This window comes from Pteropus alecto, unplaced genomic scaffold (genome assembly GCF_000325575.1).
Source record: "Pteropus alecto unplaced genomic scaffold, ASM32557v1 scaffold161, whole genome shotgun sequence".
In the NCBI taxonomy this organism is placed as follows: Eukaryota; Metazoa; Chordata; class Mammalia; order Chiroptera; family Pteropodidae; genus Pteropus; species Pteropus alecto.
Genome location: NW_006432943.1, coordinates 8,501,109 through 8,516,515, shown reverse-complemented (window position 1 = coordinate 8,516,515; position 15,407 = coordinate 8,501,109). Strand labels below are relative to the sequence as shown.

Sequence of the window (15,407 nt, the reverse complement as noted above, 5' to 3'; positions counted from 1 at the left end):
GGATAATTGGTTTCTTAGAAACGATCCTATTAATAGGGGGAATTTGGGTAGCACAAATTCCAGTAAGTGTAAACGCTGTACAAATGGATTTCCTCAAAACTGGCTCTGAGGAAAAAACAGTAAATTCCCCGCGTACGGAATCAGCTCTAGTCACCCTGACGTATCCAGAATGCGTAAACCCTTTATTTGAACAATTATTAAGGGAAATTCCTTTTGATGCGCCTCTTAAAGATATTATGAATAAATGATAACAAGCTGAATTACTGGAACCAGTTTATACTCCCGTTCCCACGCAGTTAGTAGAAAAATTAGTAAAGGATAAGAAATTTACTCATAAGCCTGTGCCTACTATGGAAGGGCTTCCTTTTGTGGCCTAGTGGATAAATAGAAAACTCTGGTATCCACCTAGCGGGGCTAATAGTATGAAAAGATTACCTGATCTTCCTTTGCCTTATACAGGAGCTTATAATAAAGATAGTATACATATAGTGAATAAAGATAGAATTCATGTGCCTTATTGTAGTTTAAGTTTCATAGAAAGGCTGGGTAGGTCAGGATCTCCTTGGTGCTTAAAAAACAAAGGAACAGAAACTTAGCTTATGAAAGCAGCTTTGTAAAACTGATTTTTATAAATATTTTCCTCATTACTACACCAAGGAAACTTTTGAACAGCTATGAGAAAGGTTCAGCTTGAACTTTAGATATAGCATAATCAAATAGCATTTAAAAGATTTCTTCAGGCAGAAAGAAGAACAATGTCTGCCCACAAGCCAATGCTTGCTGTTATGAATACATCTATCTATCACCTTTACTTAAATCAAACTGTATCTTACGTAATAGATATAAGAATTAAAAGTTTAGATTGTTCCATCAGGTAGTTCTGTTCTAATGATTGAGAGAAAAATGACCTAGTTAATCATGAACATTAATAATAATATACTCTATAAGATTTTCTGCTTCGCCTAACCACAGAAATTTAACTCCCTGCTACCTTAACAACAAAGTATAATCAAATGCCAAAATAAAAAGTATAAAAGTTGTACTCAAATCACAATAAAACGGAACAGTGTCACACAGCCTCTGAGTTGTGTAGTCGACTGTCTCCCTCGCTGACGCCTTGCCCACCTTCGGGGCCCCCTGGATCCTGTCGTGGCTGGACCGCGGCAAAAAATGCTAAATCCTTGACACTTAAGAAAAGGAAAATTATGAAGGGAGCTCTGTTGAAGGTAAAAGAAGGAAGGAAAGATTCCACCTCTGAAAAGATGTGGGATTAGAGTTGGGACTTTAAAGACAGCAGCAGAGATCCACTACTAAAGGATTATTAGGCAAAGGGTACAACATGAACAACAATAATAAAGAAAGAATATAAAAGAGATGAATAGAAAGTAGAATAATATAATTGGAGAGGAGAAGGAGAGGAAGTATGTGAGCAGGCCAGATTTGGGAGGCTTTGAATGGCAGCTGGAGCAGTCTGAATGCATTCTATATCTACTGAGGAGTCGTGGAAGATTTTAAAGAAGGTTATGGCATTATGAGGACTGCGCTTGCCAAGACTAAAGATTCTTCTGTATCAGGATTCGCTCAGATTGGGCTGAATGTCTCCAGGTCACCTTGTGTTAGGCTAAGCCTTGCTCAGCCTTCAGGAACTAGGGGCACAGTTTCCTTTACCTACACTTCCCTGTCAGATTTTGATTTAGCTCAGAGCACCTGTTTCCACCATTCTAAAAATATGAGTGCAGTCTTTGCAAGACAGTTGGACACTGTCCTTTGGGTTGGCCGAGGGACCTGTCAGGGCCCAGGGGAGTTTGGTCCCTCATCTCACACTTATCCTCAGCACAGCCACCTGTAGAAGGCGGGGTTCCTAGCTCAGCCCACTGATCACCAAGAATTCGGTACATAAAGGCAACAGCCAGCAAGGAGCAGATTTAACAGAGGCAAATCAAATTAATCTATTTTACCTATTTAGGTCCAGATTCCCAAGTCTAGGAGGGATGTGATGGGAAAGAGAAAAGGAGGGTGCTTACTCATGTCAGGTTTAAAGAAATAACAGTTTATAATAAAATTTCGACTCCAAGTATATTCAATGGTAGCAAGAGGACATTAAATATTTTAACCAGCCAAATGCAACTTGTTCACTAGGACAAAATCCTGTGAAATGCTTTGTGGAGGCTACACTCTTCATCGTGGTTCTCAGGGAATGTCTGCCATCTGAAGAGCTCCAGTTTGAACTCTCTACTTGTATTAGAAGGAAAAAAGGGCAACACCTTATTTCCTGGAGTAAACAAGATAAGAATAACTGAACTAGAATAACTGAAACAAGACAAGAATAACTGAAATAGAGGAAGTATGTGACCTATATTTGATTTCAAGCTTGTGTTGCTAACAAATATTTTTTATACTTGTAATAGAGAAAGGAATGTGACCAACCAATGGATACACTCCGGGAATGTTTTGGAACCAATATTCCTTGAGAGCTTCCTTTGTTCTAGCATTTAGCTCAATAGTCAATCTTTGTCTTGCTCGATATGGTAGCCACCAGCCACATATGGCTAATGAGCACTTGAAATGTAGCCAGTCCAAACTGAGATCTGCTTACATTTCAAAGACTTAGAATGAAAAAAATGTAAAATAGCTCATTAATATTTTTTGTTGATTACATGTTAAAATCATAATATTTTTGATACACTGGGTTAAATGAGATGTTATTAAAATTAAATTTTATCTGTTTCTTTTTGCTTTTTAAAATATGACTACTGGAAATTTTAAATTGTATATATGGCTCATATTTGTGGCTTGCGTTATGTTTCTATTGGAGAGCACAGCTTTAGATTGTGCATCCCCATAACCACATGATAATATAGACCATTTTTAGGTCTATTTTACAGAATAAGAAACTGCTGAGGGATAGAGACTGTATTATTCGTCCAGCATTATTCAGTGGTAGGGCTGTGGTTGAAAACCCAGATTGGTCTTAGCTGCTATACTACATTGCCTGTGCAGCTTGGTTTATGAGTCGTTTTACTGGGCAACTCAAATGTAGAACTCTGGGTTAGAATGTGGTTCCCCCAATAATTGTTTGCATGAGCTTGAGTGCTTATCTTAATTTCCTCATGTCATTAGATATGAGCTTAATAAATCAAATAAGTCAATAGTGCATTATTGTTTTATTTGAATCCCTTCTTTGGCTTCACAATCTATGGAAACAAAGATTCAGTTCAATTTGACAAATGTTTCTCTAGCATCACTACGTATAATGGTGAAAAAGCCCAAATAAATACCATCACATATGTTAATTCCTAAGAGGAAGTTAATTATATTTGGAGTAATACCAGGATTAATGAACAAAATACACTTAAACTTCTCCATTTGCAACATGAGAAGAGCGACATTCACTTCAAGCTCGATGGATATCAGATACGATATGGTTTCTAATTGATATTTCTTATATTAGGGGTTCTACACATGATTATTTTTCATATATTCTTACAACCTCGTACACAAAGAATCTTGTGGAACTTGAATAATTTTGGACCAAGAAAATCATATCAATTCTAAAAATAAAAGCAAGGGCAAGTAAAACCTGGTGACATGGTTAAGCATTTCTTTTCTATTATTGTCAAATTTTAATTACGCTGATGAGAATTCAAGTCCTCCATAAGATACTCCAAATACTTCTTGCTTCTTATTTTTTAGTGCAAAGTAGCTCACTCCTTGAGGCCACAGTTGACTCTTGAAAGAATGAAGCAGGATTTTATGGTATCACTTACATTTTGTTGTGAAATTCAAATCTCTGCTTATGTGTGAATGCAACTGATAAGAAAATCATGAGACCTAGAATCCTCTTCAAGTAGGCTCACATAAAATTGTCATAGAATTTTGACAATGCCCCTGCTTTATCCAATACCTGTCACTAGCTCTGGCTCCTTGCTTCGCCCTCTGTCCCATGGTTTTGTTCTTAGTACTACTGTAAACGAACTTGGCCTTGGAGCAGGTATTGTTTCAGCATTCCACAATCCACAGTGTGTTCTTTGAAATTACTTCTCAGTGCCCTGTAGTAACTATTTTTCTGACAACTTTTTTTTTCCAACTTCAGATACAACACATTGGTTAATCTTATTCTTTAATTAATGGCCCTCCATTATCAACTGGGTATGCAAGGCCCTTGCTTTCATTCATTCATTCATTCATTCATTCATTCATGCAATCCTTTCACCCTCCTTCTGTACTCCTATTCCTCTGTTCCTCTTCATAGGCAATCATTCTTAAGTGTTTGAAGTATATCCTCCTCTCTTTATGAGTTCTTGTAACATTGTTTGTATGCATGTATTTTTAACTCATGTAAATCATATTGTAGCAAAAATTTCATTCGGTGTCTTTCTCCACTCAGCACTGTATTTAAAAATGTCTAACCATGTTGCTGAATATATATTTAGACTGTTGCTTCTAACTGATACCTAGTTATCCATCCATTTTCACTCATGCACATCAGAGAAATGGACATGAACATTGTCTTCAACTCACCAGTACTACTAACAATGCTTCCATGAGTATCCTCATACGTCTTCCCTCATGGGTGAGAATTCTTCTGGATTCCTATACCTGGAAGTGGAAATGCTGGGTCATAAGTAACATATGTACCAGTAAGGTTCTACTAGAAAAACAAAAGCCACTCCAAGTATGTAAAACTAAGAGATTTTAATGATGGGAATAGATTACAAAGGTGATGGGAGAGCTGAAAGTCAAACAAGGGATGTGAGATAAACAATTGCAGGAAAGCCCCTACTACATCAAAACTGCAGGAATTACTCGTAACAGGATCCTGAGTCTGATGGAAGCCGGAATTGTAGGGGGGCTGCCTGGTGGGAGCTGAAAGAGGAGGCAGAAATACAGATAACCCCTTGAGAAGAGAGGGAGAGAGAAATATCCTGACTTTTCCCTCCCCTCACTCCCAGTTTCCTATCAGAGCCTTCTGCCAGCTGAACCTACCCCCAAATGCAGCCTGCAGGTGCCAGGGCTTTCCTTTGGGTTTATTTGGATATTTTTCTAATTTGTTAAGTTGGATTCTTATTAATTTTCAAACTTCCTCTTTTTTTTGCATTTTTTTTACAACTTTTAAAAATTGTGGCAAAATACACGTAACATAAAGTTTGCCATTTTAACCATTTTTAAGTGTAAGAGTCAGTGGCATTACTACATTTATAATGTGCAACCATCATCACTATCTATTTCCAAAATATTTCATCATCCTAAAGGTAAACTCTGTATACATTAAGCAATATCTCCCTATTCCTTCTCCCAGTCTCTAATAGCTTCTAAGTTCTTTTCTATCTCAATAAATTTGCCTATTCTAGATATTTCATATAAGTGGAGCCGTATAATATTTGTCTTTTTGCATTTGGCTTCTTTCACTTAATGTTTTCAAAGTTCATTCATGATGTAGCATGTATCAGTATTTTATTTCTTTTATGGCTGAATAATATTACATTATATATGAATAATGAATATATATTGACTGTTATAAATAATTCATTATTACATATGATAGTGAATATATAATGAATAATATTCCATTATATATATGTATGTTCATTTGTTTATTCATTTATCTGTTTGTTGATGGACACGGGTTGTTTCCACCTTTTGGTTATTGTGAATAAGGCTGATGTGAACATTGATAAAAAAAAATCTGAGTCTCTGTTTTCAATTCTTTTGGTATATACCTAGAAGTAGAGTTGCTGAGTCATGTGTTAAGTCTATGTTTAGCTTTTTGGGGCCTGCCAAACTGTTTCCCACTGCACGATTTTATAGTCCCACCAGCAATGCACAAGCGTTCCAATTTCTCCATATCATCACCAACTCTTATTTTCTGTATTTGTTTATTTATTATTATTATAGCCATCCTAGTTGGTGTGAAATAGCATCTCATTGAGGTTTTGATTTGCATTTTCCTGTTAATAATATTGAGTATCTTTTAATGTGCTTACTGGCCATTTATATATCTTCTTTGGAGAAATGTCTATTCAAGTCATCTTGCCTATTTTTTTAAACTGGTTGTTTCAGTATATCTGATATACTGACTGGTCGAGTCAGTATATGACTGAGTAGTATCATCATCTTAATATTAAGTCTCCTAATTCATGAACATGGAATGTCTAGACATCCCTTTATTTAGGTCTTAATTTTTCTTCTTTTTTCAGTTTAAGATCATTTCATTCTAAGTATCATTTTAGCTGCATCCCACAATTTTCGATATCTTTACAGTTACTTTTGATACTCCATTTTGATATCTACCTGACCCATGATTTGTGTTTTGTTTTATTTTCAAATAAATGCCTTAAAATATGAGTTTATTATTGACATTTAATTTAATTGCATTATGATCAGTGTATATGAGTTAAATGATACCACTTCAGAGATGTGTTGAAACTTGCTTTATGAACTTACAAATATAATTTTCCATATGTTCTTGAAAAGAATGCATTTTCTGTGATTGTTGGATGTAAAGTTCTAATATCCATTAGACCAAGCTTTAAATCCTTTGTCCTCACTGACTTTTTGGGTCTGTTTGATTTATTACTGAGAGTTGTATTAAAATCTTCCTATTAGAATAGTATATTAATCAATTTCTCTATATAGGTCTATCGATTTTTTTATATTTTAACCTATGTTATTAGGTGCATATAAGTTTAGAATTGTATGTCTCTAGTGTGTCTTTGTATGTTAATTGAGCCTCTTATCATTATGCATATTAATGTATTTAATAATTTTTATATATCTTGAATGATTTTTTTTTGCCTTAAATTCTATTCTGTCTGGTATTAATATAGTACATTAGGTTTCTTTTGGTCTGCCTGGTACATCTTTCTTTATACTTCTTTAATCTATATTTTTATCCTTTTCTCAATTAAATAAAAAAAATTCAATTATTTTAGAAAAATTGTTTTGTGTTAATCTCCGCTAACTAGATGTTATTATTCGTTTATATACTCCACTTAAAAAAAAAAACCCTATATATTTACAATTTTCTTTTTTCAACATTCTATCTTCTTAATATTCATTTTTTCCCCTCTACCTGAAGTGCAATCTTTAGAATCTTCTCTAGTTATGGTCTGCTGAAGATAAATTCTGCCATATTTTTGTCTAAAAATGTTTTTAAGCCTTATTATTGAAAGATAGTTTTGCTAAGTATACATTTTAAATCGATGGTTGTTTTCACTCAAACTTTGATTATTTTACTGTCTGGCTTCTATTACTGCTTTAGAAGTTAGCTTTCAGTTTGTTTTTGTAAGTAATGTATCTTTTCTGTTTGGCTAATTTTTAATGTCAGCTATTTGTCTTTCGTATTCATGGTGAAATGCTAAGTAAGATTTTACTCTATCTTATTCTGGGTCAACTGTTCTTCCTGAAATTGAGGATTTATATCTTTAATCACATCTGGAAAATTCTCAGCCATTATCTTTATAATATTTCCTCTTTCCCATTCTCTCTACCATCTTCTTATGGAAATCTGATTAGAAGTATATTAGACTCCATATCTTCATATCTCTTCTCTTCCATATTTTCTACTTCTTTTACTGTACTTTGGGCATTTTTTCAGAGCTATCTGTGGTTTACTAATTCTCTCTTACGCTGTTCTAATTTGTTGTTAAACTAGTCCACGGTTTTTAATTGCAACGATTATATTTTTTATTTCTATAGGTACCATTTGATTCTTTTTCAAATCTTTAAAAAAGTTTCTTGTACTTTGCTCATATTTCCAATTTGCTCTATTATTTCCTAAGTATCAGAATGTTCAGAGGCAGAATGTAAATAAATATGATTAGTTATGTATATAACTATGTATGTTTACATAGTTTATTTACATTCTGGCTCTGAACATTCCAATACACAAAGTTTCTGTAATCTGATTTTGTTCTTTGTTGTTTCTACCAACTCTTAGTCATTGTGCCTTATTTCTTCATGGATATTGTTATTTTTGTTGGCGAGCTCAAGTCGTTTTGAATTTATCTGTAGGAATTCTGTGAGAACTGGGCTGAGGGTACAATTACCTAGGCTCAATGTAGTCCTACAGGGACGATTTGTAATATTTTGTTCAGATGCAAAGGGTTTCTACCAATCCAGGACCACTTTACAATTTCTCAGTTTAAACTTCTGTTGTTTTTGTTGTTTAAATGCTTTTTTTCTGGAAAGTACCAGGAACTAAGTATTGCTGAGTATGTAGTAAAATACTACAGTGACACTAATTAGTCCTTGAGTGGGAAAGGTGCAGTAATAGTGTTTGGCAACCTTGTTATGGGTAATCTTACTTGGAAATGAAATGGTCACATTACATGGTAATAAGGCTAGAAAAATACCTGAACATCATCATCCTCACTCCTAAGAAACATATACTCATTAGATTACTGTATGCAACACATTTTACCTTTGCATTACAAGGGAGAGAGAGGGAGAGAATGAATAAGAGATTCCCTGAGTCATGACTATAATTAAGGTATGGAATGAGGTAAAATAAAAAGAACGTTGGTTGTCTCTTACCAGATATGGAGACAATATTACTACATGAAGCAAATATCAACTTGTGAGAATGCAAAGTCATGAAAATGGGTGCTTTCTCCTTAATTCATGCAACAAACACTAGAAACTAAAGTACCAACATGACAAGGACCAAGTCCTGTTTTATTCTCCATCTAGTGCCTAGTATGACAATAACAGACAATAGTTGTTGAATGAGTACCTACTGTGTGCCAGGCATGGTACTAGGAGCAAGATAGACATGACCCTTAACCTCAGTCTTAGGGAGAAACCCTACTTCCTCAAAGTAATTAAGGTTGAATTTGCAATCAAACTAATATCAAAGATATTATTAAAGAGAATAAAAAGAACGAATTGGGTTCCTTACAATGATTACATTTGTACCTTTTTCCATTAACAACTCTGAAGTAGGTGGGTTAAATATACTATGCCCAGTTCACAGCTGAGATAATATAACTCAGCAGTTATCGAGGGATTCTGTATTGTCAGCGCTGTGTTAAGTGCTTTACATTTATTATCTCATTGAACCCCCTAATAACCCTATAGGCAAATACAATTATTTCCCCAATTTCAGATTAGGAGAGCAATGAAGCCTAAAAAAGTTTAAGTAACTGGGTCCAGGGGTGCATAATTGTTAAGTGGCAGAGTGAGGATTCATCTCAGGCGGTGGGACTCTAGGGCTCTCCACTGTGCGCAGAGAAGGCAGCTGAACTCACACAAGTGAACATGCTAGAACTAGTACTATTCCGGGCTCCTTTAAGACTTTCACATATTTCCTAGATTCCCAAAGGTGGAGCTAATTTATTCTCAGAGTCTTAAAATGAGAAGACATCTTTAAATGACTACGAAAATTATCTCGCCCATAACAAACACAATTTAACTACTGCAATAATTTTGAGACAGGAGAATGCTTTGCTATTTCCTCTAGAAGCAGCGCTTAATATTTAAATCAGAAACCCTCAGAAGTAGCAAGAGAACTTAGCAAAACCAAAACATATCTTCATGCAACCCATATTTACATAGGCATCTGCCTACCAGGGCCAACTGGTTGGCTTTATGGAAAATTTCAGTGGGAAGATGAAAACGCCTTTTCAACAGATTAAAACAAAATTAAACCAAGGACCTGGTCATTCCCCCTTTCCCTGCCAGTTCCCGGCCCCCCGGCATCGGAGAAGGCTGGGGTGCGGCTGCGTTGGGCTGCGCAGGAGCTCGTTTCGCCGGAAAAGCAAGGCTGCGCAGGGGGGCCCTGGGTTGGCCGCTCCCGGGGCGAGTCTGGGCAGCGCACAGCTACACCGTCTCCTAGCGATCTGAGAGACCTGAACTCCCACCACCGAAGGCCCGGCCGTCGTCAGGAAGCCAGGGCCACCATGGCGGACCACATGCAGCCGTCCTGGCCCGGGGCGCTAACGCGGGTGCCGGCAGGAGCGAACTGCCCGCCACGGTAAGGGCAGCGCGCTGGGCCAGGGCGCATCCTGCGGATGCCGCGCGGGGGCGCCGGGACCAGTTCTTGCTGGAGCTGGGGTGAGGAATGGGGGATTGCCGGTGGCCACAGAAGGCTTGGCTGGAGGCCCGCCCACTTTTCCTCCTCGAGGTGCCCGGCACCTAAATGATTATATTTAAAATAGCCAGCGCTCGACGCTTCTCGTCTCAAAGGACACCTTTTTTTTTTTTTTTCCTGTTATCCTTACAACCCCCAGGGGGTTTTCCAGATGGAAAACTGATGACCACAGAGTCCTCTGTGGAGACTGATTTAGCCTATGCGACTCACCCTTCTCCAGGTTAGGCAAGTGGATCCCTGAATCCCGCCTGAAGGGTCTGAGGCACCTGGAACTGTTGGCCAGCCAGTGACTGTAGCTAGGCTGAGCTGGTGTTCCGGGAGTGCCTCGGGTACTGGGGCCGGTCTGCTGCTATTTTAATGCTTGGTGTCATGGCCGCAGGGCAAGAAGCGAGGCTTTTTGCTTTTGCTGATTCCTTGAGCTATTTATGAGATTGGAATTTCGCTCGCTTGAGGCTATGTGAAAGTGGCAGTTAAGATTCCAAAACTCTATTGTGAAAAGCGCTACCGTGAACATAGGGGTGCATAGATCTTAACAAATCAGTGTTTTGGTTTTCTTTGGCTAAATACTCAGAAGTGCAATTGCTGGGTCAAAAGATAGTTCTATTTTTAACTTTTTGAGAAACCTCCAAACTGTTTTCCATAGTGGCTCTACCACATTTCCATTACAAAAATAAAAAAAGATTCCAAAAGTCTAGAATCAGAAAGGATAGAGTGGAAGGCCAGTTCTCCTCTTGCCTGCAAGGTGACCTTAGGCAAGTTAGTTGTTCCTTCTAAGCTCAGTTTTCTTAACTGCAAAATGGAGAGACAATAAGAGGAATCAACTTTACAGGATTGTTGTGAGGATAAACCGACAAAGCACATGTAAAGCAATTTATGGCCCATAGTGTGCATTTGTATACATGTTAGCAATTATGAACTTTTTGGGCATCCCCTTTTCACCCGTTTTCAAACTTTTTGTTTTGAAATAATTATAGATTCGCAAGAAGTTGCAAAAATAGTGCAGAGGTCCCATGCACCCTTCCCCCGGCTGCTTCCAGTGGTACCATCTTACATAACTATAGTTCATTACCAAAGCAGGAAATCCACATCCGCACAATGTATTAAATCGACTGCAAACTTTAAATTTCACCAGTTTTTACTTGCATTCGTGTATGTGCATAGTTCTCTACAGTTTTGTCATATGTATGCGTCAAGATACAAAACTGTCTTCTCATTTCAAGGGAACCACTTTGTGCTACCTCTTTATTGTCACTCTTTACCCCACCCCCAACCCTTAGCAACCACTAATTTGCTCCCCATTTCTTTAATTTTCTTCATTTCAGGATGTTAGGTTAATGGAATAATATAGTTTAAATTTTTTTGAGATCGGCTCTTTTTCACTCAGCATAAAGACTTTGAGATCCATCCAAGAAGTTGTGTGTATCAGCAGTTTCGTCATTTTCATTGCTGAATAAGTATTCCATGCTATGGATCTACCGCAGTTTGTCCATTTACCCGCTGAAGGACATTCAGGGTGTTTCTAGTTTTCGGCTATTACACATAAAGCGACTATGAATATTTGTGTACAGATTTTTGTGTGAACATAAGTTTTCATTTTTTTTAGGATAAATGCCCAATACTCTTGCGATTCTTAAAGATGGAAATATCCATGTATCATATACTAGTGACCGTGAAAATAGTAAATATTTAGGAAAGATGTTTTCAGTTTTATTTTCTGTATCAAGCGAAATTTTTCATCAACTTAAAAAAATGCAGAGAGGTAAGTTTATTAGCTATGAGAGGCAAAGTGGGGTAGTTAGAAACCTTCCCTCTAGACTAGTTGCCTGTTCACCTCTGAGAACTCAGTTTCTTCCTCAAAAAAAGAGGAAGGTGGACCAGATTTCTTTCGGGATTTCTGTGAGGTCTAACATTCTATGAGGTCGGAGCTGGCTGCCACACTTTCCCTATTTTCACTTGTATGACGATGCTTAAGCAAGCTTATTGTTTATCAAATTTGATTTTGTGAAGTGCTTGGATATTTGAGTTAGTTGTAAATGTGTGGAAAATAAACTTTGTAAAGATATTTACTACTATGGAGGGTTACTTGCTAGTAGGTCATGCTGAATGGGTCATCAAATCTCAAGGTTAGATGTAATTCTAACACCCCACCACTGAGCTACTGAAGAGTGATTGATTAATTGTAAAGAGCAACTTTTTGTAAATTCATCTTTTTATGTCCTTTCATCAAGATCTTCACAGTAGAGCTGGATTAGCCCCTCATACATACACATTGCATACACAGCAAGCAAGAAATTTCTAGAACTCACAAGAATGGGGATCGAGCTGGAATCTCTTAAAAATGTTTCGTGCCTATAAAAATGAATGCAACAAGGAGTAGTTTTGGTGTAACGAGCTGTTATATGTAGAAGGGGCCTGGGAGAAGCTTCAAGGAAAGACACCAATAAAATAGAGATATTCGACAGCGTGATGTGTTAGGATAATGAGAGACCTGCCAATAAGTTGCTCAAGTTCCAAATCTAGATTAGCAATGACTGGATATATTAGATTATCCAGGAACTGGTCTCATTTTTTATCCTATTTGTCCATCTGTCTCTTCCATATGATCTTCATGCCCTAACTACTCCATACAAACAGCAGCCTGGTGGGTAAGGAAACTGAGTGAAGGAGGCTGGGTATAAGGCAATAGGGAGAGGTAGAGACTGGGAATGAGAGCATAGGACTTGTCTAAAAAGGGCAATGAATATACCAATTTTGGATCCATGGAAAGGTGGGCCCAGCATTCCCAGAGCTCCTGATTTTAGTTCCAGATTATGTATGTGAATTTTTTATATGTCGGAAGCTCTAGTGTAGTGGTTAAGCACCCTTCTCTGGAGTCACACTACCTGTATTAAAATCCCACCTCTCCCACTTATTAGCTGTTGGACCTTTGACAAATATATATATATTTTTAACTTCTTTGTGCCTCAATTTCCTTATCTGTAAATGGGAATAATACTAGTAATACTTCACAGGAGTGTTATGAAATTTAAATAAGTTAATATATGCAAATCACTTAGAACAGTGTCTGTTATGTTGAACGGTCTCAATATGTGTTAGCTATTATGATTCTGATTAAAACAGGAAGGGGACCAAATGAAAGGTTTGTAGGCCCAAGGCAGCCTATGGACTGCCAGTTTGCAACCTTTGACCCCGTGAGTTTAAGGGGGAAACAGAGGCCCACAAAGGTTAAACGAAAATGCCAAGGTCAATCAGTAAGTTAGGGGCAAGTTGTCACTGGGATGCAGGTTCTCCCCACTGCATTGTGTCTTTTTAAAGGATAAGAAAGAGTCCTGGGAGGGGCTGCTCCTTGTGAGTGTCCTTCACAAAGACAATGGCTGGATGAAATGTGGCAGTAGCTGGTAATAATGAAATAGATTTGCACATAGTGACATGAATGGGCCTTTATAATACTGTGTGAGGAAACAAATTAGAAACAGAATAGTAGCATTCATGTAAATTCAGAGTAAATGCACACAGAAAGACAATACAGATATTATAAGGATGCATACAAACAAAAGGGCACATTACAAATCCATTCGAGTGGTTTTGCCTGTGCAGGGAGAACAATGAGCATGGGATATGGGGATAACATAGAGTAAAGAGAACAGGAGAGGGGCCTTGCACAGACCAGCGATAATGTGCTGTGAACTAGGAGTATGATTAACTCAACCTTCTCCACATGAACCCCTCTCCCCCACCTTTTCCTCCCCCAGAGAGCCTCCTTTCAACCTTCTTCCCCCTCAGTCCTTTTCCATACTACCTGGCACATTGTCTTCCAGGTTCAAAGAGGATCTGCCTTCTGAGTGCTCCACAAAGCCCAAGGACAGGCTGACGTTCCCCACCTCCCTGAACAGCCGGCGGTGGATATTTGTGAGAAAGGGACTGGATGACTTCAGGAAAGGCTGCCCGCCTTGCGAAGGTGTGATCACTCAGGGCCCTTGGGAACACTTTCTCCCTCACGTTTATCACAGAGTTCTCCGACCTGCACCCCAAAAGAGGCAGAACAAGCTGCCCAAGGAAGCAGCCCTGTTTTCAAAGCTCTCACCAACCCAGCAGGCACGAAAGGCGTTCCTGGAGGACATTGAAGCCCAACTGACCCCGCACCCCTTTGCTCTTTCCCCGAATCTGGAAGAAGATTTGCCTGCAGAGGTGACATCCCGTCCTAGGGTTGTGGGAGGGCCTTCACTGGGGCCTTGAAAATAATTCTCTTTTGGTGCCTGGGGAGCTTCCTTGGGGGGATGACATGTTTAAGGAGGAGGGGCGAAGAATGTCTCCCCAGGGTGGGAGTTCTCGTGTGGGCTGGAGCAGCCTCCCTTTCTCTGCCCTCAGGAAACACAACCAGCAGCAACGTATACCCATCTCCCTTTGCTTCCTGTGAAACCACACAACTTATAAAGGTCCTGCACACTGGAGACCTTCTACTTCTCTTCCCCTGAACTTCTACCAGTCTCCTTTGCTGTGGGGGACAGAATACAATGGGAGAGAGAGTTGTTCAGTCTTGCTTTTGTCACTTTAACCTGGTCTTAGGAGGTGTCGTAAGTACTTACAAGCTGATGGGTAGAAGGCATATGAGAACCTGAAAGGCCATAGTGAAAATTCACCAAATCATCAGAGTTGGGCAGCAGCTACGTTGTGTCACCAAGGTCCCAGGCATGTTTTGACTTTCAGCTCCATAGTCCTTAGCACATGCCTCTTGTTCTTGTATCTCAAAATGGCTTCCACACCTCCAGGCATCCAGTCTGTCTTTCAAATAAGAAGGGGGAAGGGACAAAGGTTAAAGGGTGCATGCCAGCTGACTCTGCCTTTTAATTAGGCAAATATAGTTGACCCTTGAACAACAGAATTGAACTGCACAGGTCCACTTATATGGATTTTTTTTCAATAACTACACAGTGAGCATGACAGTTGTTCAGACAGGTGAACTCTGCAAAGCCCCTTCCTACTCAGAGTAAAGTCCTTGCCATCGTCGAAAATGCCCTGTGTGTTCTCCTCTCCACCACTCACCTCCTCTGCTCCCCCTCCAACCTGACCACCTACTCCTCTCTCTCACCTCACTGCGGCCACTCTGGCCTCCTACTTGCTTCGTGAACATTGCAAGCATGTCCAATTCAGATCTCTGTTCTGTGTCTGGGACACTTGCCCCAGATGTCTGCCTGGCTCACGTCTTCCCTTCCTTCAGATCTTTGCTCCGATGTCTCCTAACTGAAGAGACCTATGTAAAATAATACTTCCCTTTCACTCTCATTCTCTATCTTTATAATGATGTATTTTTCGTCAT

The 15,407-nt window shown here is 38.7% G+C and overlaps 1 protein-coding gene and 1 long non-coding RNA gene across 2 annotated transcripts in view; one reads left to right on the top strand and one right to left on the bottom strand.

Moving 5' to 3' along the window:
* Positions 1-10,610, bottom strand: part of LOC107195374 — a 20,644-nt gene extending 10,034 nt beyond the window's left edge. The window contains exons 1-2 of the long non-coding RNA XR_001516504.2: positions 10,301-10,610; positions 4,522-4,599 (exon numbers count right to left, since the gene is read on the bottom strand). This is a non-coding gene — a long non-coding RNA (uncharacterized LOC107195374). The remainder of the gene's footprint in view (positions 1-4,521; positions 4,600-10,300) is intronic.
* Positions 9,012-15,407, top strand: part of LOC102892826 (protein FAM47E) — a 24,889-nt gene continuing 18,493 nt past the window's right edge. The window contains exons 1-2 of the mRNA XM_015586086.2: positions 9,012-9,973; positions 13,909-14,278. Coding sequence (XP_015441572.1) covers positions 9,900-9,973; positions 13,909-14,278 — 444 coding nt within the window. The 5' untranslated portion in view covers positions 9,012-9,899. The remainder of the gene's footprint in view (positions 9,974-13,908; positions 14,279-15,407) is intronic.